General features: G+C 37.9%; 1 protein-coding gene across 1 annotated transcript in view; it reads right to left on the bottom strand.

The window, feature by feature from the left end:
• ASPP (Ankyrin-repeat, SH3-domain, and Proline-rich-region containing Protein) overlaps nucleotides 1-27,153 on the bottom strand; it is a 75,647-nt gene that overhangs the window by 41,780 nt on the left and 6,714 nt on the right. Inside the window, exon 4 of the mRNA XM_089840022.1 lies at nucleotides 7,821-7,891. Coding sequence (XP_089696148.1) covers nucleotides 7,821-7,891 — 71 coding nt within the window. The remainder of the gene's footprint in view (nucleotides 1-7,820; nucleotides 7,892-27,153) is intronic.

Raw genomic sequence — 27,153 nt, 5'->3', positions numbered from 1 at the left:
TTATGGATGATCCCTTAATTAAATAAGAAATCATTGCCTTTCAGTTTTTTAATTAAGTTTAAGGGGTCATCCGTAAAACACTAAAACAATCATAACTTGAAAATGGTGGACCTTAAAGCAAAATTAGTCATTTGAAGTTGCATTTTCGACCCACAATTCATTCCTCATAGAACTTACGCACTACAGCCCGACACCACGCTTTATGAAACACCCTGTATAAAAAAACAATAAAGGATAAAAAATACCATACCGAATAAAAATAATAAAAAGCCCATCCCAAAATTAAAATTAAGAATTCATTTAAATAGACATTTTCCATTTAACTTTGGCGGCATTTCGTTTGGCGGATTTATTCATTAATTAGTTAATAGACTCTCGCACGTGTTTTTAAAGCCCATCCCAAATCTTCCTTAATAATATTTTCTTTTTATTCTAATTTTGAAAAGAGTGGATCTCTCGCGAACGCGCGGTGTCTTTTCTGATCATTTTTTGGCGGGAAAGCTTTTGGTATAATCACGTGGTTGGTTGCCCTTACGCTTGGATGCCTCATTTCCCATTTCTAAAGGGTTTCTCAAACAGTATTTCCCAAGTCTTGACTTGCTTGTATGGGTAGCCCTTAGGTATGGTTGAATATATTTACACAGCGCTTTTGGGGCGCGAGGTTATACGTCTACCCATAATGCAATGCGAAAAGTATTTCACCCGAATGAATAAAGGTATAAAGGCAACGTTTCAAGGGTTGAAGAGGACTGATTTGGTGGGTTTGGGGTCAAAGGTGATAAGGCTCTCTACCATCCGTAAATCTTAACTCGAAAACAGTGTCCCTTAGGGCAAACAAAATGGAGATAGAAGTTACATTTCTGACTCAAAATTGATTTCCCAAAGAACATCTCCCTTAATTTATGAATGCAGACTTATCAGAAACACCCTGTATATTTACGTAAGCTCAGTTTTTCCATCCCCTTAAAGGGAATATTTATAAAATCCATGATAGAAACTTTTTGTTTAAATAATAATAATAAAAAAAACACCATGGTCCTCTCCCAAAAATTCTCATTTTCATCTTAACTCCTATTTCTTTTCCCTACGTCGATCCCCTTGACAGAAACCGTCGTTTCTTCCGGTTTTTTTGTTGGTGCAGTTGAAAAAAAAAAGAAAAAATACTTTCTCTAAAATATATATCTATCCAGAGGTAACATGATAACAACAAGTGTGATACGCACTTCCTATTGTATAATATGCACTTCCCAAGATAAAGGGGCAAGCAACTAACTTTAAAACCACGTGGCTTTACTAGCTCCTTGGAGGGTGTTTATACCTATTGGCTTTGTAGCTACACCCTCCATAGGTTCATTGCTATTAATATACAAAGGTAGTTTTGATTGACAACAAAATTATTTAACAACTTTGGTTGTTGGAGGAAATTGTTTTTGTTTTTTTCTATCGAGTGTCGTACTTATTGTTCTTACGTTCTGGCGAATATTGAGTTATGTGAAGTAATGCATAATGTATAGGGAAAGACTCTGCCCCCAAACCTCGGTAGACCTCTAAGAGAATGCCCCAAACCCCAGTCCTTTGAAGAAAAAAATCTGGTGAAGTGACAGAATTCGCTCGAGGAGCTAGATGTTATTAAAGTCAGATCGTTGAAAAGTTAGAACTTATAAGAGAGTTTAAGGGGGTCCGTCTCCCAAAAAACCTATATAAAATATACAGGGTGTCTACCATACATTTAAGGGGGATATTCTTTAAGCGATTTTGAGTCGAAAATGTAACTTTTATCTCCATTTTGCCAGAAGGGACACCGTTTTCGAGTTATGATTTGAGTATTTTAGGGAAGACCCAAAGAACATCCCCCTTAATTTATACCAGAATTTAATGTCAGAAACACCCTGTATATTTTTTCTAGGACTAAGAGTTTTGCTGATGTCAGGGTATGTTTACTCAGATAGGGGGTATTGAATAGGGTTATACACTTCGGTAAATATACTCTTGATATTGCGATGGTATCACGTATAAAAGCCACGTATTATCATATCCTGCGAAATTTAATATATTTAATTCAAATAAAGTTAAGGATTATAAATATTCGCTTTAGAGTTTTGAATAAGGCTTAGGTACGATGGTCAATTCTTAAAATTATCGACTCATAAAGCTAAGCATATTAATTCGAGAGTTAAGACTAGGGGCGTTTAATATGACCATTTAAAATACAGTTAGGGCTAACAAATTCAAGAGTCTCGGTTGGTACACTTGAAAAACAGCAAAATGCGTGAAACTAAACTAAACTAAAAGAAAGATAAAAAATCTTTGTTGATTCGAGTTTTACAATTTTAAGCCATTTCTTTTTACTAGGTTGTTTTACGAGAGAGGGACAGAGAGAATGAGAGAGAGAGAGAGAGAGAGAGAGGGAAGAGAGAAAGGAAGAGATACGTTAGTTTAACAAACGAATTCCTTTTCCCAAAATTGTCCTTTTTCTTTATAGGAGAGGGAGAAAAAGCTCTCTCCCGCAAAAGCCAAAAACAAACGAAAAAGAAATCATATCATTAATCCTAAGATAAGGTTCCTTTATCTCAATTTCCAAAAAAGGAAAAAAACCCTTTTTTATTTTTCACTTTTTATCTCAAAGCCTAATTTATAACCAGGCGCCCAGTTCCCTCACTTTTCTTTTTTTTTCCGGAGCAGAACCATATCTCTTTACTTTCCTACAATATTTTTCAAAGTATTTGTTTCGTCCGACAAAAATATTTGAATTTAATTGGCTTCGTTAAAAAGACGCACGTAACTTTGGTTCTAAATGACGTAGATTTAAATTGAAACCACCGTTGAAAAGAGAGCATTTCATAGAATAATAGCACAGAGTATCATGAACTTGGCGATTAAAATAATGCCAAGGGAAACGATTGAAGTTGGAAATTAACCAAAACAAAAAACAATACATAAATATTTGTAATTAAAGTTAATTTAAAATGACTGTAACGTTCTATCTAAATTACTTAAAATAAATATTAAGGTATCATTAGAAAGAGGGAATTCCATAGAGTAATTACACAAAGTTTCATGTCCTTAGCGTTAAAATAATGCCTGGGGAAGCGGTTGAAGTTGGAGATCATTAAACATACACAAAAAAAATTATTTAAAATTTAAGTTAATTTTAAATGACTGTAACGTTCGATCTAAATTACTTAAATTTAATTTTAAGGTATCATTAGAAAGAGGGAACTCCATAGAGTAATCGCACCAAGTTTCACGTCCTTAGCGTTCAAAATAATGACGCAGGAACAAATTGAAGTAGAAATCATAAATATTTGTTCGCACCACATCATGCAATATTTCCTTGGAAATAACTTATTTCCGGTCCATTAAGGCCAGGTATAGAAAATACTACGGTCAGTGTGTAAGCTCTTTCATCATCTGGTATAGCAACTCCAATGTCGTCAGGATTCTTTGTCGCAATCGAACAATATAGGCATATTGATGTAGAGCATCTTGTTTCTGTCCCATTTTAATTTTTTTCCCGTCTTGGGTCCCTCCATTGGTTGGTCCCCGGTATGATTCTATGAAGGGGTCCCATTATCGATTGGCTTACCAGTTCCCTTCGCGAACGGACATGGGTAAAAGGAGGGAAGGAGTTAATGAAGAAGAGTCAGGGACACATATCCTGACCAAACGGAAAGAAAAACTTTGATAGCGTCAGCTGGTCACTTAATTCCAACGCTGCGTTAAAGGATAACAATATACAAAGACTTATATATAAGGATACAACCTTAGTTTATCATAGGACATAGTTTTTACCGGAAACTCTTTTATGGTAAGTGTTAAATTAATCCGGAAATAGACTCTTCTACTTCCGGTGTAAATAAAAACCCATCACTGGAATTGTAATATAAATTCAATCAAGGTTAAAAGTTTTTTCGTGTTCCTTCTTGAACGATTTCGAAGGATTGATTTGATTATTATTTATCGCGCAGCCGCGTAGACGGTTAAAGTTTCGCTCGTGAAAAGGTCAAAGAGTAAATTCCACGATACTTTGTTGATTAAAAATATATTCAAAGTGGCGGGAGATTGAAGCCACGCACGTGCGAGCGAGCGAGCAAGATCGCGCCTTTTCAATCTGGCACGCGACGTACTAAACAGTTTCGCGCCCTTTTTCCTCCCCCACCAAAAGTTAGCGCCTCGAAGCGTGGAAAATTATTTTATACCCTATCAGTTTCGTTTAAATTCGTACCTTTAAGCGATTTCCCTACAGACGTTTTAAACTTCGACTGGAAAAGGTCCAGAAAAAACAAAACTCTTCAAAAGTAAAAACAAGAAATCGGAGTAACTTGACATACCTCAAATACAAATAAGCTTTTTTCGGTAAAACAGGAATCTTTTTGAAAAATAGCTGTCAAACGTAAAATACTTTTTTAAAATAGTCGAATTTCTTGGCATGTCAGACAACTTTTGAAAGACATTTTAAAGACGTGTATTGAAGCATTGATATACAATATAATGGATGGGGAAAGCTAGAAAGCGCTTTGTCTTCACAGAAACCATTGTATTCACGAGAAAAGGGGATTTTGAGGATTCTAGAATATCAAGGACACTTGAAAATAATTATTTTGATACGAAAACTAAGTCAAAAATACAGACAATTTATAGGACCATAAGTTCATAAGATATGTTCCATAAGTTTGTCACTTGCTAATGACAGGTTGTCATGAAGTGAGGGAGGTCATAGATTCTCGTAAAGCGAGAGACGCCTGTTGAGGCGCTGTCAAAGTCTTAGTACAGATTAAATATGGAAGTCCTGCAAAACCACGTGTAGTCATCAATTCTCGCTTCCGTCGTTCTCGAACTAGCTCGAGCTGTAAGCCTCAAGCATTACGAAATACAGGAAGTGTCATACTTATGGAAGGTACGTATCTTATAAACTTATGATAGGACCTTTCATGAAATTATAGGTTCAAAAATATCCGATTTTATAGAAATTATAGGACCACTGGACGCTGTGCAAGGGGATTTAACACTTTAATATTTATGGTGGTATTGTAATAAATTCTCGATTCACGTTATTAGAGGGTCGAGTAGAGAGGTGTAGAGATTTATTTTTTGAAATGTTTGTCGTTAGACGGTTCATATTGCCGTTTTAAAATGACAGGTTGAGAGTACATTTTTTCTTTTTCTTCTTTCTTTCTTTTTTTCACTGAGCTATAATATTTCTCTTCGGACGCCGTCAGCTCCTTGTCAATATATTTTACCAAAAATCTTTTCACGATCTAACGGGGAAGGAACGAACGAAGGAACGCTTCAAGTCTCTTATTTCTTCCTATTGCGTCAAAGAAATCGGTGGTGCTTGGACTATGTATGCTCCAATAGGAGGTCAAAATGATGAAGAATTGATTTTCTGACGTTGCTATAAACTGAAATTTGACGCAAACTTAGCGCCAGTGTGTGTTCTTTTTCTTATATTCTGGGGCGGGAAGGCGACTCCTTATGGTTCATGACGTAATTTGAAACCTTCCCTTGCCCCGATCTTAAGTAACTGATTTTTTTTTTCAGGGCGACACTCAAGATTGTAATCTTTGAAAAATGGACGTGTGTTGTTAGATTAAAATGATATACAATGGGGTCTGGTTACTCGATCCCTTTTGTATTAGAAAAGAAAAGTGATAAGAACTTGGTGGTGCTATTACTCTATGGAATGGTATACGTCTTGGGGGATGTTAAATTTTACTCCCAAGAAATTTAGTATAAAGGTTACGACAACTTGAAGGTCGGTCTAAAAATATAAATAATATAATCTACGATTTATCATGTTTTGGACTTTCTTATTAATTTAATTACTGAGAAAAAACTTAAGGTGTGGGATTAATAATACTTGGTGCTATTCCTCTACGGAATGTCGTCTTTCTATTGGTGACTTCAATTTTATTCTAAGTACTTTAGCACAAAAGTTATTTGAAGTTTAAATTGGTCTATAAATGTCAATAATATTATGACTTTGATAAAAAAAAGCCTTAGTTTGTTAACAGAGAAAGTAATTTAAATACGAATAAAATGATCCTTCGTGGTATTACTCTATGGAATAGCATCTTACTTCGCGTGTCTTCAATTTTAATCCAAGTACTTTAGAACAAAAGTTATGACCAGTTTAAAACTGGTCTAAAATTTTCGATACATTCCATCATGAGAATTTAGTTTCCTTGCAGAAAAAGAAAGTACTTTAGATACGAAAATTATGATACTCGGTGTTATTACTCTATGGAATATGGTCTTTCCTGGGGTACATTAAATTTTACTCTAAGTACTTCCAAACTAAAGATATGCCCAAAGAAAAAATATCCCCATCTTAATTTTTACCTGGAAAAAATGGGTCTTAGTTTATAAAGAGCACGAACTCTTTCATCACGATTGCATTCGCATTGGGAAATTGAAACGTGGAGGGAAAACTTAAATAGATTTTAGGTCGTCTTTCCCATATATTTTCTTATTCAATTCCCGCCTTTTTTTCCCGCAAAATCCAGAGTTCCGTAAGTACATCGCGACGAAAGAGCTGGCTGCTATACTACTCCAGAGTTTTAACTGAACCCGAGGGTAAGTACAAGTCAGAGACAGAGTTAATCGAAAAAGAACTCCTATAACAACCCTAAAGTTTCCCCTAAACGAAAAAAAAAATATCCTAACCAAGGGGGAAAAAAAATATTTTATTATTTTTTTTCTTTTTGCTCCCGATTTTTAAAACGTGATCGCCTTTCGCAAAATCTTAGAAGTCTTCCAAAAGTCGGGGCGCTCTTTTTATTTGGAGTAAAACAAGATGTTGTAAGAAATTTATACGATTGGATTAAATTAAGAAAGAATATTTTTTCTTAACACGAGAAAGGAGGGGCGCTAATTAATCAAAGTATTCGTTAAAAGTTTGATAAATTTCAAGTAATGTAAACTTTAAAAACGAATTCAAAATTATCGAACTGGAAATGCTTTCGCAAATGTTTACTGGTCCTTGGAGAGAGGTTACCTTCCTCGGTATTTCTCGAATACTACAGCACCGGTATGTTTTTGGTACCAGGTTAAAGGGCATGTTTCAGAAGGTTAGGTTTTTATGATCAAACCATAAGTCTATCATTCTCTCCTTGAGCATAAGGGTTCTACGGGCGATTTTGAATCTAGTATGTAACTTCTATCTCCATTTTGCTCTAAGGGACACTGTTTTCGAGTTAAGATTGGATAGCGTATTTTACAGATGACCCCTTAAATTTAAGTGAGAATCTGAAAGACAATGATTTCTAATTTAATTAAGGGGTCATCCGTAAAACACTCTTAAAATCACAACTTATTCCAAAATGTCATAGAAAATACATCTTCGACTCAAAATTTCGGTCCTACAACCCTTTATGGAATACCCTGTACACAAGGCTAGAGGAGCGTCCAAAGACGATATTCTTATATCTTAGTGGCTCGCGGAGTCACCAGAAGCCGAAACCATAGCCTACTATCGATCATATCATTTCTATCTATACCCTTAACCCTTGATTCTTGATTCTACCTGTGGAAAGAAGCCACATTAGGCCAGCAATCTCTTAATAATTTCTCCTCGCATGGAAACGCCGAAACGCGCCCCAATGGCAGACCCATACTTGGGCATTATAGGGCTATATATTCAAACGTATAACACCGAGTGAACTACTGAGGCGTAATTTTCGCGCTCGGCTACCTTAATCTTATAGTGACGCTAAGCGCGATATGCATACAACACGACGGAAGAAGCCAAAGGCAATATTCTTTATAAGAATGTTTGAATAAAAAAAAATAATAAAAAAAGATGGTCTGTTTGTTCTTACTTGTAAAAAGGCTTTAGGCGGCAACCACGTACATCTTCTGTCCTGTATCAACTTTAATTTCAACCAAGGGTCTGTAATGAAAAAAAAAAGAAAAGAAAGAATGATGAAAAAAAATTTAATCTCGGCTTTCAGTTCAAATCAAGAACAAAGGTGACTCATTAAAAATATTTTAAAATCCAATTTTTATACGTTAGGGTGGCGTATTATGAGATTAGTAAAGACAACGTTATACACTCGGTGTCGACTTTAGCACCTGGTTTTGCGCTAGCTACCAAATCTAATCAAATATTAATCTCCACGAAGCAATAATAAAATTTTTAACGCATTCGTTCATCCAATTAAAATGAATCGAATTGGATATTTTTGTCGTAGACATATTAAAAAATTATAATGACATAATATTAAAATAGAGCGATGATTGGTTTCTAGCCAAAGACGTCGTTAGCGAGAAAGAGATCAAGACTTAGGTTAGGAATACCCTTTTTTCACTAACCACCCCCAGCTACTTACTACCAGTTATTTTATATTTGTTTTTGGTATAATCATGAATACATACAGAAAATTGGAATTATTTTGTACCCTCATGTATCCAATGTTAATTTCAAAGCGAGCCTGAGAACTTACTATCCCTTACGTCTCATGATTCGACCTTTTTTCTAACTGTGATTTCATTGGTTGGTATAGCAACGCGAGGTCAGTCGCGAGCAAGGCTCAACACCCAGCGAGATACAGTAACATTATTCGCGGGAAAAATTCGTCATACATAATTATAAATCAAGCTCTTTCCACAAAATCTGCCTAGATACGTTCAGAAAATAAAATGGCTACACCACGATTCCAAATAGCTGTATGTATTCCTTTTGTAACCTATCCCTGCGAGCAAACAGTGGCGCAGGAATACTCAGCGCGTGTAAAAAAAAACCGAAAATAGGAATGAAGTACATTTTACAATACAAGTGAAACTATATCAATAAAAGAACACTATAAACTTTGATGGGCTTGGAAGACTCCAATCTATTGTAAACCCGTGATTCGAATTCTAGTATTTTCCAAGGCGCTTAGAGTCTACGTAAGAAAATGGTTCAAAGATCCAAGATTGCCTATTACACGCTTGGAGGGACGACGCAATTGCCGTTTCCAACTATATATATTTCGAGAACGTTCGAAGAATGGCAAGAAGAATAAAAAGTACATCCATTAAAACCACGTGACATATTGACGCGCTTAGCGATAGCCGAGAATGCCAATGAGATAGAAGCTTTTTTCTCCATAGCCACTTGCGGCTTTTAAAGTTAAGTTCAAACCCGAGAACTAATTTTTAATTAAATAAGTATTTAAGATGAACCAAATTCAATTACTAAACTTGTTCCATTGTCGTAGGTCAAGGGGTTATACCTCGAAGGAGAGAGTGATGGAGTGGTAATCCACATACCTGTAACGTTGCCTCTGAACCCCCATCTATACAGCACCGAGGTCTTCCCAGAATCCTCAGCGTTTAGGTAGGGTCGTACAGTACGGAATCTCAAACGACGTTTTAAAAATAGAGGCTAGTTCTCAAACAAATAGAGAGGCGCTACGATGCAGCTCTTAACAATCATCTACCAAAGGGTTAAGGCGTGCACGAGGTACACTGGGAGAGTTTCAATGCATTCCGCAGGTCGCACATGATCTTTTCCACTCCATCTTACCTCTTTTCTCCCTGGTTATACCGGAAATACAACCTCGAAGTCAAAAATGTAGAAACCCAATACACAAATAGACAGTCTATCCCGTAACTTCCGTTTTACAAGCGATTTAGTGATGTTTACCCTACAAAAAGGTCTCTTTACTCTATGACCCCTACGTAAATATACAGATATCCATTCTCCGGGGCATCAATCGAAAGATTTTGATAAATTGGTCCTCTCTCTTTTTTGAGATAAACTATCCAACATTCTATCGAAAATAAAGACACAAGAGCCCCCTGAAGGAAAGGGACCTTAACGGTCGAACCCAAAGGCTAAATCCCCTCTCCAGGTCCTCGATGGGCTGGGGTCGGGGGCCGTTTACGGGGAACTCTTCGGTTATCAATAAGGAAAAAGGGAAAAACCCTTCAATAAAAAATAGTGTCCCTTTAGAAGTACCATCGGAAGTAACGTCGTAACAATAAATAAGACAAGACGTGGTCAACTCTAAAACCATATAATATTACTAGCTCCTTGGTATTTATACCTATTGGATCTACCTAACTCGCTCTACGTGGGTTGATTGCTACCATAAGTTTATAAGATATGTTCCATAAGTATGACGACACTTCCTATACTTCGTAATGCTAGAGACTTACAGCTCGATCTAGTTCGAGAATGACAAGCGAGAATTAACTACACACGGTATTGCATAATTGCAGTCCATCGTCCTATTTACTCTGTTCTAAGCTTTTACCAGCGCCTGACCAGGCGTCGCTTTACCTCGAATCTATGACCTACGTCACTTCATGACAAGCTCCAGTTTGTAACCAGTGACAAACTTAAGGAACATATCTTTTGAACTTACGTTGCTACTTTATACCAAAGCTAGTTTTGATTGGCAACAAAAATTATTTAACAAGTTAATTGGGGTTTAGGAAATCACGTTTTACTTCGAAATTAACACACCTTTATTAACTTATCTCATTGAGTGGATTTCGTACTTATTGATTCTATTTTACTTACGATACCATGTAGTATCTTTCGGCGATGTCAAATAGCTATACGAAATCTTTTAGGACCGATTTCCGACGTTCTTAGGTTATGGTATATTGTATTGGGTCGACTGTAAAAGAGCTTTGGTTGGTCGCGATCGCACGACAACATTTGAGCTTTCAAACTATAGTGAAAAATTCATAACTATCCCAGACATAAATTTAATAAGTTTCAGACGAAAAGTGATAAAATTTGAAGCGGAAGTATACAACGCTCTCCTTATACCACCGTAAGTTCCCATTTCTGTTATTTCACTATTTCCTTTGATGCTGAGAGTGATACGGTGAATTATTTATATTTACAAGTGCGAACTATATTGTACTCAATATTTTGTAGTATACAAAACCCCCGAACGTAACCCGGGTATCCCATTGGGGGTCCATTTTCGCTGTAGGGCGTTCGATTGAAAAATGGTTCTCCCGGAGCTTGCCTATATGTACCCTCATGGCGTTCTTCTTTTATTCACTCAATCCATCGTTCTCGCGGCTACAGTTTTCGTGTCCTAAATAAGGAAGGGTATAACGGAGAGATTGGGCACGTAGGAGGCCAACGTCGTTTGTAAAACAAACGTAGCAGCGGGTTTAACTCGAAGTAACGTCAACCCTCTACCCAAAACTGAGCCAACAACAGTGACAAATGACACCATCACGAGAAGAAATAAATTCTCAATTTCGTTCCATCCCGCGATAATCGCGAAACAAACAAATAACAAACTCAAATCGTACAGCTGCATATTTGGATGAATATACTGTATTCTTTCTTTAAGCCTTCGTTTATATTCGGTGTGACACGCGGACTTTGGCAAAAGACGAATATTCGTCCTACAAAGACCATGGGATAGTATACTCGGGTGTCAGCAAGAAGGGGTCTGATTAGGCCTAAAAATAGTTGACCAATACTCTTTGGCTCAAAAGAAAAGTCTTGAAATAGTCATTAGTCCCTCTCGAACATTACTGGAACATTTCTCCAAGTCTGGCGTAGAGGGAATTGTAATGAAATCGCTTGTAACAGATGCTACAAACGACACTAAGCCTTGCCCAAACTTTCACAGAGTCCAGAAGAACGCCGCATCATCGGTTTTTCCTAGTTCGTCACGTGATTTCTAATCTCTTTATGGAAAGAGCTAAGCCTAATTCTCGGATATTTCCAAATGCAACGAGAAAATAAATATTACATCATAACTCAGCATCATTAGTTTTGGCACGTGATTTCTAATCTCTTTATGGAAATAGAAAGCTAAGCCTAATTCTCGGATAACTCCAAATGAAATGATGAAACAAATATTACGTCGTCGTAACTCCGAATCATTAGTCACGTGATTTCTAATCTCTTTATGGAAAGAGCGAACTAAGCCTTATTCTCAGATACCGTTTGATTTTTTCGCGAATTTCTTTTGAAAACAAATAAGAAATAGGTCAATAAATAGGCTGGAAATAGGGCTTATTTCAGACACTCGAGGGAATAAAAGTTTAGAGATAGAAGTTTCTGAAGAGCTAGGAAGTATATCCTGTTATACGAAGCGCGTATTAGAATTTGCCTTAATTCCCTGATTTGCTTATCGTCAAGTAGCCAAGGTTTATCGTCTTATTGCTTATTCAATAAAGGGATCCCTTTTCTCTTATAGGAATTGTCTAAACAGAGATACAACGTTCATTTGCACTAGTAACAAAGGCGGATAGTCCCTGGACAAACTCTGGGGAAGAAGGCCCAGGGACATTATTACTCGTATCTCATTGCCCAGGAGTTCCCTGTATTGCGTGTCTTCATAGACATAAGACGGAGGGTTCCCTTGCCCATCGTACAAGCAACAGGGAAGCGAGTTTCCTGTAAAAGCTTTACAAATGCACACGGGGATCTAGTAATCGACCATTTGGATGGTAACTAAGAGGGTAGAGCCTCATGGACTTTGTTAACTCTAAATAGCACAAGAAATAATACGAAAATATATTTTTTTAGTGATGTGCTTAGTGGAATACATTAACTTCAATCACTTTGACATAATTTAAGGGGTCATATGTAAAATAGTCCAAACTTGACTCGAAAACAGTGGCCCGGACAGCAAAATGTCATAGAAGTTACATTTTCGACTGAAATTCGCCCAAAGAACATCCCCTAATTTAATTTATGGATGCAGAATTATTGGAAACACCCTGTATATTTTTTGTTTTCTATAAGCTTTATAAAATCCATAAGAAATATTAAATTTCAAGTATACATAATTTCGAAACTTATTAGGTATAATTATTCATTCGCTTATGCCAGGTAAGTGTTGAACCACTCTGTTCGAGGTAACATGATTAATGAAACCAAAACGGGGGAGGAGAGATATCGTTGCATTAATTACCCAAGATTTAAGGGTCCATTCATCAGCGAGGTCCTCCTGTATATTTTGGAGACATTCCATCTTTCTCGGGGATCCCGATTATTAATCTTCATCTCTAAGAGTTGGAAGGGGAGGGAGGGGTTTGGGGGGGGCACCTGCTGAGGAATGTAATGAGAAGGGGCATCATCCCCCAGAGAGTTTTGGGGGTTCTGCGCTAGCTGAGAGCTAGGGATCTGGTTTAACGCGAGAGTTCCTCTTGGCACTCGAGATTGTACGGCGTCATATCGTATACTGCTAGAGATTACTGATTAGTTTTGCACCAATGAACTCCTCCCTCCCCCGGACTGGATTAAAATTTAAAATGATATAACGTAAGTACTAAGTACTTAAGGGTTTTGTGGCGAGCGCGGGATTAAGATACAATTTAAATATTTTAAAGGGTTATAGTTGAATTTCTTAGCGAGAGCCAGAGATTTTATGGCGAAAAACATTAAAATTTTCGAGCGTTAGTCATCAATTTTTAAGCAGGAAACTATTCATTTTCTTGCACAAACTTTAACTTTCTACAAAAAACTATAAATTTTCTTTGAAAAATATAAATTTCTTAGAAAAAACCATATTTTTAGACCTAAAATAATAATTTTGCAAGCGGAAACAATTATTTCATGAGTAAAAACTAGTATTGCACGAATAAAAACTAGTATTGCACGAATAAAAACTAGTATTGCACGAATAAAAACAAGTATTGTACGAATAAAAACAAGTATTGCACGAATAAAAACAAGTATTCCACGAATAAAAACAAGTATTCCACGAATAAAAACAAGTATTGCACGAATAAAAACAAGTATTCCACGAATAAAAACAAGTATTCCACGAATAAAAACAAGTATTGCACGAATAAAAACAAGTATTCCACGAATAAAAACAAGTATTCCACAAGCAAAAACAAGTATTCCACAGGCAATTTAAGTAAGTATTCTACAAGTTAAAACAGGTATTCCACAAGTAAAAACAAGAATTCTACAAGTTAAAACAAATATTCTACAGTAAAAACAATAACAATCCTGGCTAAAACAAATATTTATCTTTCCTATATAATTAAAATCGGTAAGGTATAACATGTCCATAAAGTTAATCAATTATAGCCATTAACATTCCAATTTAATGATATTCCCGAATGATTTTAAAATTTACTAATCCTAAGACCAGTTCGCTGTTAAATCCAGGCTCACCTATCTCTCTCTCTTTCTCTCGCTTTCCTCCAAAAATCGTTAAAAGACAATTAGAGTCCCTGTTAATTACCTTGGAATAGCTTCCATCAGGAAACGAGTCCGTAAAAGACCATTTTAAAACGACCGTCGGCCCAAACGCGAAATTTGAATCTCGCAGTTCATGCATATGTCCCTTAATGTCCTAGCTATAATCTGAGACGAGAAAGCCAATGGCAATTTTTGAATGGAATCATACATAAGTAAAATATCTCCTCATAAGTATGCCATTTAAGAATTGCATTAATTCTGAACTTAGTAAGTTTAAAAAGAACCAGGAAATGATGAAGAAATTAACTTTTTGCGATGGCAAACCTTGATATACGTCTGTAAATACCGAAAGAGCTGCTCTAAAAAGTATACAGACTGTTTCGGAAAGGTTTATCAGAAATTATAGCCGAAAATGATCTATAACCTTTTGCTCTAAAGAGACATCGTTTTCAACTTATGTTTGGAGTGTTTTACGGATAACCCCTTAATTAAATTAGCAATATATTTCAGCTTCTTAATTAAATTTAAGGGGCCATTCGTAAAACACTCCAATGTTCATAACTGGAAAACAGTGTCCCTTAGGGCAAAATGGAGATAGAAGTTTTACATTTTCGAGTCGAAATCGCATAAAGAACATCCCCCTTAATTTTTGACAGACCTTTCAGTAACACCCTGGATAGTATCATGAAATCAACGTCCCAGTACACTTTACAGAGAGACACGTTACCTGAATCTCACTCCTCAAAAGTTAGAGAAGATGGGCTTAGCTTTCCCGCCAGTATATTGTCAAGTCAAATTTTTATAATTAAGCTGGGCAAGGGTATAGGTGGCGAAACGGCGAGAGAGAGAGAGAGAGAGAGAGAGAGAGAGAGAGAGAGAGAGAGAGAGAGAGAGAGAGAGAGAGAGAGAGAGAGAGAGAGAGAGAGAGTTGGTGAGCCGCTCTAATTGCCACCAGTGAAAATATAACGCTAATTCAACTCGTCATTTTCGCAACTATAGGAAACGCGACCAAGTGGAACCCACGGATTCCCAAAACTTTTACGAGAAAGCCCTTACTTAAGGCCGCGGACCTGCAGCTAAGAAAATTGGGCACAGGCCGAGGGGATAACCACTTGGAACCATGCATAAGTGTGGATCTCATAAACCCTCAAGACTGGATGCGAGCAATACAAAAATATACAGGGTGTTTCTAACCTTTCAGGAATGTTATAAAAAAGGGGGATGTTCTTTGGGTGCACGATTTTGAGTCGAAACTTCTATCTCCATTTTGTCACAAGGGACACCGTTTTCGTAACTTCTATCTCCATTTTACCATAAGGGACACCGTTTTCGTAACTTCTATCTCCATTTTGCCGTCCGGGCCACTGTTTTCAAGTTAAAAGGAGTATTTTGGGCATGACCCCTTAATTAAATTAGAAATAATTGTCTTTCAGTTTCTTAATTAAACTCAACGGGGTCATCCCTAAAATACTCCAATCTTAACTTGAAAACAGTGGTCCGGATTGGCAAAATGGAGATAGAAGTTACGAAAACGGTGTTCCTTGTGGCAAAAGTTACATTTTCAACTCAAAATCGCCCAAAGAACATCCCCCTTTATTTCTGACAGACTTATCAGAAACACCCTGTACAAACCCGGTACGTGGGAGCAAGGGCAAGATTGGGATTCCAGGGCCTTAATTTCCGGAGTGATTCCCCCCTCGAACCTGCGTCAAAAATATTTATCGTATCTTCTTCTCGCATCCTACGGTTTGTCTCTATTGGCTCTAAATCAATGAACGAGTTGGGCTGAACTAAAAAGCCCAGGCTCTGTTTCCTTCCAGATAAGAAATATATAGAGTTTTATATTAAAATAAAAATTTTCCCCGCTTTATTTGTAAAGAAACTTTCTTACAGTTTTAAATATAACTAAAATTAGAAGTATTTAAAATGAAACAAGGGACCCATTCAAGATTGTTACAAATTACAGAAAGGAAGGAAGGTAAATAACTTTTAATTAAAATAGAATAATAATATATTATTAACAGCTCAAAACAGAGTTTAGAAGTTTAATGTCATGGGACTTTGTGTGTTTTTGTTACGACGGAGTTTAAAATATAAATGAATGAAAAATGTTTAATTTACGATACTATAAGTCTTACCAATCGAGTTACATTTTAGACATTGGAAAAACATGTCATTCTTAATCTGATTTTTGGCTACACCCCTTGAAGTTGTAGCAAAAAGGGTTCCATTGTTTAAGGGAATAGCTGAAGCGAAAGGAACCCATATTCCTAAGCTACTGATAACCATTTTTAAAGCTCAGCTTATAATATAAACCATCGTAACTATACTTTACCCTTTACTAGTTCAAATTTTCCGAACAGAATAAGAAAAAAAAGGCGCGAAAATCGCTTGACGCAAGCTGTCGCATTTTTGTCTCGAGACCGTAAAAATACAGCGCGTGACTGAACGCGATATTTTTTCACACGCGCTAACCAATTTCCACTGGGAATTATTACCGAATGCAAAGGCGGGGGAGATGTATTTTAAATGACATAGAGTGTAACTTACAACGTGGTTTAATCTTAGACTGAAAATAATAGCACCAACCCAATACGGGTTTTTGGCGCGGTTGGGCGTAACTTTCCGATAGAATTACCATAAATACCAAGCTAGCTCCCTCAAATATTTCTTCACACCCTGACCTGGATCAGCTAGGGGTCATAACTTCCGGCCAAAATATATATTTGGCGCGAAAAGGTTAAGGCAACTCGCCAAGAATTATTTAAATAAAAATTAAAATTAATTGAGAAAAATCTAAACTCACCGCAGTAAGCTTCAGCTAGCATCCTGAGTTTAGATTAAAATATTTCCACTAGACAAGCAAAGCGAGCTTCTACAGTGAAGACCGACTTTAGTATGGGATAGAGTTGGAGCCACGCGGCGCACTCGATTTGGCGGGAATTTCTGGCGCGCGACAGTGAAGCCCAACTCTTAGTGAAGAAGCCCCAGAGCTGAATGCCGTCGGAGAAGCGGAGAAACTCGGAAAACTCTCGCTCTCATACTACTATCAACCAAATCTCTTTTCCCCCTTCTACTGTTTCATCCCCCCTAACGTGTTGCGGGCACCTCCATACAAGCGTTAAGCCTAAATCATATCGAAAAAGGCTGGAAAGAGTTCCACCATCAACAAAACCCATCACAAGAAGTCTGAAGAAGGAAGCAACAATTAATTTAGTAATTATAAAGCCTTACCAAGAAAACTTCGCATTGCTTTAGCTTTGGAAACGGACATTAGGCTTAGCATTTTCTAAAACAGTCTGATTAGGCTTAGCATTTTCGAAAAACTCTCATTAGGCTCAGCATTTTCGAAAAACTCATTAGGCTCAGCATTTTCGAAAAACTCTCATTAGGCTCAGCATTTTCGAAAAACTCTCATTAGGCTCAGCATTTTCGAAAAACTCTCATTAGGCTCAGCATTTTCGAAAAACTCTCATTAGGCTCAGCATTTTCGAAAAACTCTCATTAGGCTCAGCATTTTCGAAAAACTCTCATTAGGCTCAGCATTTTCGAAACACTCTCATTAGGCTTAGCATTTTCGAAACACTCTCATTAGGCTTAGCATTTTCGAAACACTCTCATTAGGCTTAGCATTTTCGAAACACTCTCATTAGGCTTAGCATTTTCGAAACACTCTCATTAGGCTTAGCATTTTTGAAACTCTCATTAGGCTTACCATTTTTGAAAAACTCTCATTAGGCTTACCATTTCTGAAACTGGCATTAGGCTTAGCATTTTAAAACAGTTATTAGGCTTAGGTTCTGAAACCTGATTGAGTATAGAGCGGTAACGCGCGGGAAACCATGCCATCTCCAAGTTCCAACAACTTATAGGCCTACATGTATATACCACAATGACAAGTAATATTTGAGAGCATTGTAGCGTTATGGGGCAACGCGATAATGGGGTACCATCTAAGAAATGGCGGGAAATATCTCGTGGAATGGGATTTAGGCGGGAAATAGCTCGCTCTCTGGTTGCATGCATGGCAGGACCCCACCTAAGAATAACAATGACAGTCGGATTTACATTCAAAATGCAATACCTTCAAAGAAAACCAAATTTTTTTTCTACGCCCCCACCTTTCCCCCCCGGGGGCTACGAAATCTGGAAAAGAAGGAAGCTTCAGGAAACAAGAAAATAATTCATCATATAAGAAGAAAAAAAAATCTGAGCATACATAAAAAAATAAGCATTTTCATATTTCAAAGTTCAACTAAACAACTTAACAAGATAAAAATTCTTCTTAGAAAAAGAAAGGAAGATGATTTATAATGGGTATGGAGTATCTCATTTCTTGACTTGGTAACATTATAAAGCCATGACAATTACGTATTTACTCTAAGTTTTAAGTCGATCTTGTGGTTTTTGTAATTGCGTTGCGTCAAAATGAGCTCAACTAAAGAACGAGCGAAGTTAAATGAAACTCACTTTAATTAAGGTTTACGCGTCAATCTTTGACATCTAACGTATTTCACTTTTCCTTTTTAAACCCAAATCCTCTCAAAAAAATAAATCGTAAAAATGGAAAAGATTTGAATTTAAATACTCATTTACGCGTAAAATCCATTTTGTTTGATTTATAACAAAGATAATGACTAGGGATCACACAGAGGAATCAAATATTAAAAAAAATAGTATGCTAATAATAAAAAAATCCTCTCTCTGAAGAAAGAGATACCCAAAACGGTGGCCTGATTTTTGCTTCAACTAAAATCCCCTTAAGTATTAGAAACTCAGAAAGGGCAAGAGGAGGGGAAATTCCAGAGATCCATGGTAGGCCTATTTCAACTCTTCTATAGGTAAAAGCTACCGGTAACTTTTGTCTCCGCTGTCTCAGGTGAGGGCCAGCATGGAACTATAAACCCTAAAGGGGATTGGATAACTGGGAGGGTGCTTACAATGCAAAAATATACAGTGTGATTATGATAAGTAAGAGGATGTTCTTTGGGCCATTTTCAGTCCAAAATATAACTTCTATCTCCATTTTGCCGTCCGGACACTACTGTTTTCGAGATATGATTAAGAAACTGAAACACAATGATGTACTTCACTGCATAAGCTAATTTGGTCGAAAAAAATGTCTTTGTTGGTAGTCCTCTATAGAATTAGAGAGTCCTTGCCAACAGTAACTTTGTCAGCTGACTGTCTCAGGTAAGGGACATCGCAGAGTCCCCAAGCACTATCTTATCTTTCTGGTAACGAAACCCGTGACAAGCTCATTTCTCAAAAACAAAAGCTCGCGCTGTGTCCCTTTGAGAAATAATCCCAGGACCCAATGGGGTATAGGAAACAAAAGTTCAAGCGTGGACATGGCCAGATTTTGGGGTTTTCTTTCTTTTTTTTTGTTGGGCATTTTCGATTATAAATTCGGCCAGCTAATTCTTAACACATCTGGCAGGCGCTTTTAATCCGCGCTTCAGTTTGAGATCGAAAAAGCTCGAGAAGTTGAATGAAATGGGTCTATCAATAAACTTAATTAAAGCCTTTTAGATGGACGTTTTAATTAGGAGTAAAACGAAATTATTCTCGCGGACGCAAAGTTTCAACACGCTTTTAAAGAACTAAGATTTAATCCAACATTACGTGAAGTCGCGGTCGTTATTTGCTGGTGAATGTGAAATTGCCCCCTATAGCTCTTCTAGAAGACACACTTTAAGTCTATAATTTCATTAACTCCAGCCACAATTAACTGGAGGAAAAGAGAATTGGTGCGGGCCTCATTCCAGAGGAAGTCCCCGAAATTTACTGTGAATTCCTTTTCAACCAACTCTTAAGCTAGAATTACACAACCTACTTCAATGGTATGTCCTGTGACATTCCAAAGGACTCGTGCATGGTCTTCGCTAGCTTGTCTAAAACCGTAAGTTCATAAGATATATTCCATAAGTTTGTCACTGGTTACAAACTGGAGCTTGTCATGAAATGAGTGACGTAGGTCATATATTCGAGGTAAAGCGACGCCTGGGGAGGCTCTGTCAAAGGCTTAGTACAGACTAAATAGGAAGATGGACTGCAATTTTTACCGAGTGTAGCGATCAATTCTCGGTTCCGTCGTTCTGGAACTATAGCTCGAGCTGTAAGTCTCTAGCATTACGAACTTGTATAGGTAGTGTGATTCATACTTATGGGAACAAATCTTATAAACTTATGCTAAAACCTAAGGCAGAGATTAGGTCGTAAGCCTTGGTCAGTATGAATTTCTTCCCATTCCCAGACTCCCAGTCTTTCTATAATTGCTCTCATTAGAGAGGTTAAGGAAAACACCGGAACGTAAGGAAAGGATTGCTTAACCTGTCTACTGTGGAAAGATAAGGGGGTTTCGGGAGATAACATTAAACCGCTATTTTATTTTTTATTTTTTCAATTTTAAGTTTGTTGTCATCACCCTCACCCCAAAATTTATTCGATCGGATCCCCAACAGAAAAAAATCATCTAATGCGTTTTCAATAATTAAGTGCAGATCAAATTTCAGATGGGAGTATTTTTCTAAATCATCTTATTAACGTTTCTCGAAACCTTGTTAAAATAACCTCAAAATATTTGGTATCGATGGAAGAAGTTCGAAAGGGCTATAAACATACTCGTAGGATTTTAATGTATTCCGAAGTGGATAAATTTTTAAAATAGGCTAGCATAATACCGTTTTTCTTAAAAAATTTCCCTAAACTTTCAAAGCTCTGACAACAATCAATGACGTAGTAATAATTATCCCTAGTGTTGGCTACTATCACGCGCAGAATTAACCGTTAGTTTTATATGCGCGCGCGATGGTATTTCTCGAGAATATAAAGAACGTGGACTTTAGTTTTTCAAATGTTTTGACCCTAACGGTTGCATTCTGGATTTTAGCTGTTGCAGTAATAAATTCTATATCTTTAATGAAGTTAGTCCTGTAGTTATTGACCGCGAAACGTCTTAATAACATATCAGAAGTGGGATAATTTATCAACGCTGAACATCATGCAAACGCCGAATGGAAAGATATAATCTTCGGGACAGTACGAAACGTAAAACCAAAGAAAGACTCGAAAGGGAAAAACAACAGACTTCGGATACTCCTCGAAGAAGCCGACCGAATCAAAGTCAACCGAAAGAATTATTAAGTGAGCCACTCCGAAATCTGAACCGCGAATTGAGGCGTATACATCTGAATTTTGACGAAGCTGTTGCTGAAAACTATCCAAACATGTCGGACAGTGACCACGAATCAAACAACGGAGATAGTCAAGTAATGGGAGACGTTTTACTAAGCGATTTTGGGAAAACCATGAAAGAAGCTATGGCTGCAGCGATGCAACAAGCTATGACCGCTGTATTGGCTATTCCGCAAGGAAATCCCGTACCAAATCAACCGAATCAAGCCGAACATCATCATTGGGGAGATGCCGGAAAGCTTATTCCGATATTCGACCCCGTAGCTGTACCCCATCAAACGATTGATATGTGGATTACCAAAGTAGACGACGTAGCACTCACTTATCAATGGTCCGATCAAGTCATCGTACACCATGCTCTACCGAAGCTTCAGGGCACAGCCAGAACCTGGTATGAAGGATTGTCAACAATACGTTATACGTGGAACGAGTGGAAGGCACAATTGCGGGAATGGTTCCCCTCCGTGCAGTCAGCTCAACAACTCTATCGAGATATGGAAAAACGAACTCGTCAACTGAATGAACCTATCGAATCATATTACCATGACAAAGTTGCTAAGGCTCGTGCCTGTGGAATGCAGGAAGCAGCAATGGTAGAATACATTGTCACTGGGTTGAACGACCAACAACTGATAATGGCAGTCAGTAATAGAGACTATGCTACGCCACCCGAATTATTACGGAGTATCAAGATGCTAGAAGAACGTCTGCGTTTATCAAGATCATCAACTGTCAAAAATAAAGTCATTACTACAAAAGAAGGTCAAACAAGCCGTGGAATAGAACCAAGCACGAATTTACCGCAAGTTGAATCGCCCAAAACGTCGGGGAAAAAGGAATGGCGTACGAAAAGAGATCCCTACTTTAACGAACAAGGCGAAATCAGGTGTTTCAACTGCAACAACTATGGACACATATCCAGGGAATGTACTCGTCCGTCTAAGCGAAACCGATTCACCGACGGCAATAAACAACAGTTTAGTGAAAACAGTGGCCAAAACAAAAATACTAACGTAAAGGCTCTGCATCACGTAGATGATATGTTGGATAAGTCCGACAAGAACGCAAAATATTTTAAGAACGCAGTAATTAATGGAAAAGACGTTAAGGCTTATCTCGATCTCGGAAGCAAGTGCGTTGCTCTTCGGAAAAGTACCGCTGATGAGCTACAATTGGAATACGAAGCTCCGCCGGAAGGATGCATAATTGGAGGATATGGAGCAGGAAGCACAAGGCCTGTTGGAATAGTCACAGCCGAAATTCAAGTTGACGAAGCCAAAGCCGTAGTACAAATGCATGTTGTACCAGACGATGCCCAGATAATTCCAGTTATTATCGGACAACCTTTCACCGAACAAGAAAATGTCACCATTGTTCGCCGTAAAAACACTGTGAGACTTTTCATGGAAACTCACGAAAACGAAGGCGAGGACGAATGCCTAATGAATCTCCAAATTCCGGAACTACCCAAACAGAAAGTAAATTTATGGGCCAAGGAAGCATCCGTAATTCCAGCTAATTACATTGGATTCATTGAAATGTACACCGACAAAACATCTTACCGTAATCAAGATGTATTAGTTGAAGCTCAGTTACGCGATCATACAGGAAATGAACACTGTATTCCTAGAAGTATCATTTCCGTTGATGGAAACGGCAATACAGTATTACCCATTGTCAACATATCCGAAAAAGATCTTGTCATCAAACCGAACCAAAAGATGACCAGAGCCGAACTATGTTGCCTCCTAGGAGAGCAAACCGAATCAATTACCGATATCCTAACAACCGAAGTCATCACATCCAACCGTAAACCAATTACCATTGAAAATGTAAACATAGGACCGAAAGTATCAGCACTGGAAGCCGAACAACTTATGTTTATGATCAACGAATATCGAAATGTATTCGCCGACAATCTTTTGGAACTGGGTCGTACCGATCTTGCGACAATGAAAATCGAATTAGAATCATCACAACCGATAACTTATCGCCCGTATCGATTATCACATTCCGAACGTGAAAGGGTGCGAGTGAAAATTTCTGAATTAAAAGATGCCGGAATCATCGTAGATTCAAACTCACCTTACGCTAGTCCAATTTTGATCGTCAAAAAGAAAAACGGCGAAGAACGAATCTGCATAGATTATCGTGCTTTGAATAAACTGACGAAAAAGGACTCGTTTCCTTTACCACTCATTGACGATCAACTGGAACGATTACATGGAAATAAATACTTTACCAGTCTGGATATGGCATCTGGATATTACCAAATTCCCGTACATAAGGATTCGCAAGAAAAGACAGCATTCGTAACACCCGACGGACATTATGAATTTTTAGCTATGCCTTTTGGGCTAACTAACGCACCATCCGTTTTTCAACGATTAATTCATCACGTATTGGGTCCCTTGCGATACACCATTGCGTTGGCGTATATGGATGACATTCTAATTCCTTCACAGACAGTTCGTAGTGGGCTCGAACACTTACAACAAATATTTGAAGTTCTACGAAACGCAAATCTAACATTGAATTTGAAGAAATGTTCCTTTCTGCAAAGTGAAATTGATTACCTTGGATACGAGATAACCGAAGAAGGGTTGCGACCAGGCTCACGAAAAATTGCTTGTGTAGAGCATTTCCCGAAGCCTACGAATGAACACGAATTGAGAAGATTCCTTGGGCTCGCGAGTTATTTTCGAAGATTTATAAAAGGATTTGCATTGAAAGCTGCACCCCTATCGTCCCTTCTCCGAAAGAATACGACCTGGATATGGGGAGAAGATCAAGAAAACGCATTCAAAAACTTAAAAACCGAATTAGTCGAAAGACCAGTACTTGGATTGTACAATCACAACGGAAAAATTGAACTCCACACGGATGCTTGCCAAAATGGGTTAGGAAGCGTACTTCTTCAGAACGGACTAGATGGGAAACTTCACCCTATTCACTACGCAAGCCGAGCAACAACTGCCGAAGAACGCAAGTACCACTCTTATGAATTGGAAACACTCGCTGTAGTATGGTCACTTGAAAAATTTCGTCCGTACCTACTTGGAAAATCATTCAAAATCGTCACGGACTGCAATTCGATGCGCAATGCTTTATCGAAGAAAAACTTAGTTCCGCGCATCGGCAGATGGTGGCTCAAGATACAAGATTTCACTCCTGAATTTGAACACCGTCCGGGGCTGAGAATGGCTCATGTGGATGCTCTAAGTCGAGCACCATTGGAAGAAGCTGAAGAAACTGAAGCAGCGAATGGACTTGAAATTTTCCACACTGAACTATCATTTGAAGATTGGCTTATAACCGCCCAACTTCAAGATCCCAAGATTAGAACAATCAAAGAACAATTGACGAAGAAAACAAATATCACAAAAGACGATGAACGCGTGCGCAAAGAATTTGTTGCCGTGGAAGGTCGAATATTTAAACGAATAGTCAATCCGAAAACGAAAGAAACAAAATTGACGTGGGTCGTACCTGCTCGAGTACGTTGGCAAATTGTCAGAAAATGCCATGATAACATGGGACATTTCGCCGTAGACAAAACTTGCGCTAAGGTAGCCGAAGATTACTGGTTTCCAAGAATGAGACGATACATTCGAAGATACATCTCGTCGTGTCTCGAATGTCTGTATAGGAAACAGCCCGGTGGGAAAATACCAGGACTGCTTCATTCTATTGACAAAGTCTGTATACCGTTCCACACAATACACATGGACCATTTGGGCCCTTTCATTAAAAGCGTAAGAGGAAACTCGTATCTCATTGTTGTGGTAGACGGTTTTACAAAGTTTACGTTACTTCGTGCTGTACGTGACGCTGGAATGACTCCCGCATCCAAATTTTTGGAAGAAATAATTGGAATTTTTGGAGCTCCGACGCGTGTTATCACCGACCAGGGAACATCATACACCGGCCGAACCTTCGAAAACGTATGCAAATCGGCTAACATCATTCACATTAAGAATGCTACAGCTACCCCAAGAGGTAATGGTCAAGTCGAGCGCTTCAACAGAACCATCACACCAGCTATCGCTAGTCTTTGCCAGCGAAATGACGAAAAAGACTGGGATCAACATCTGATCTACGTTCAATGGGGCATTAACAATACTGTTCATAAAGCGACCGAATCAACACCATTTTCGCTTCTCTTCAATTATCAATCGAACAGCCCCGCAGGCGACATTGTTACACCAGCCGTACGAGAAACATTCAACACCGAAATTATGGCGAAACGCACCGAAGCCATACGAAAAATTAGAGTCGATCAACAGAAACAAAGACTGCGCTACAATGTTAAGCGAGCAGAGGCTCCCAACTTTGAACCTGGGGATATGGTTTTGGTGAAAAAGGATCCAACGTCAACTGGAGACCCCCGGAAAACCTGTCCAAAGTATAGAGGACCTTACGTCGTGACAAAGAAATTGAACTACGATCGTTACCTTATTGAAGACTTGCCAGAAATTCAACGAACACAAAAAGCTTACAGAAATGTAACTTCAGCCGATAAATTAAAACGGTACATTATACCGGAAGACAGCGAGGGAGATTCATCTGCGAATGAAGATGATTACTGTACTTCGCCCGTTAATACAATAAATGACGAACCATCTACATCCATCACGACCACCGAAACGGATAAGGAAAAGCCTATTCTACGACGATCGCATCGACAAAAAGGATGCCAGACCGCTTGCAAATTTCACTTTTAAATTTTGTTTAGTGTATTAAGAGAATTTTAATTTGTTAACAACTTTTCGAAAACTGTAAATTATCCAGGAGGTTAAAATTGTAGGATAGCCGAGTGTTGGCTACTATCACGCGCAGAATTAACCGTTAGTTTTATATGCGCGCGCGATGGTATTTCTCGAGAATATAAAGAACGTGGACTTTAGTTTTTCAAATGTTTTGACCCTAACGGTTGCATTCTGGATTTTAGCTGTTGCAGTAATAAATTCTATATCTTTAATGAAGTTAGTCCTGTAGTTATTGACCGCGAAACGTCTTAATAACACTAGCAAAATTAATTAATTTCTAAGATCTACGGTCTTAACTATATTATAGCTCTAAATAATTACGGGAATGCATACAGCTAATTGGAATCATCATGTAGTCATTTTTACTCAACGTATCTAGGCGGATATTGTGGGAAGAACTAGACTAATAATTATGTACGACGAATTTAACCTCGCGAATAATCTAACTCGCTGCTCGTTGCACCTCGCGTTGCTACCAACCAATGAAATCACAGTTAGAAAGACGTAGGAATAGATAGTTTTTCACACATGGAGAATTCATACCATTTACGCCAGGAGGCCGGGCTACCTGGAGGACAAAAACCCGTCTGCTTTTGTCCTCCAGGTAGCCTGGCTTCCTGATGTAAATGGTATGAATCCTTCATGTGTGAAAACTATCCATTACAAGGCCAATAGAAGTTTACGTGGGATATATGGTAGCACAATGATTCCCATTAGCTATATGCATTCCCGTTCCAGAATAATTACAATACCAACTTAGCGTCTTGCACACCGCTTCAAACGCTAACATGTAAAGCATCCTTAAATAGTGTGATATTTACTGACGTAGCAAGATTCTAAGATAATGGTTTGTCTTTCTCATTTGGAATAAATTCAGATTCTTAAACAGCTTTAGTTCTAGCAGCTCATTATGCAAACGAAAACGAAAACGCGAATCGAAATGAAAATTGTCTAGAAAGGATTTCTCCCAAAATCTTATAGGAAAGGATTTAGCTTTAGGGCGAGGGAAGGGAAGGATTGTCAAAGCTTGCATATTTTAGTACAAGTTTCCTCGAATGTTAA

The sequence above is a fragment of the Phalangium opilio genome, unplaced genomic scaffold (genome assembly GCF_054372755.1).
Source record: "Phalangium opilio isolate 3A_F unplaced genomic scaffold, DU_Popi_V2 ptg000048l_1, whole genome shotgun sequence".
NCBI lineage: Eukaryota > Metazoa > Arthropoda > Arachnida > Opiliones > Phalangiidae > Phalangium > Phalangium opilio.
Note: the sequence above shows the minus strand (reverse complement) of the source record. Positions and strands in the feature narration are given on the sequence as shown.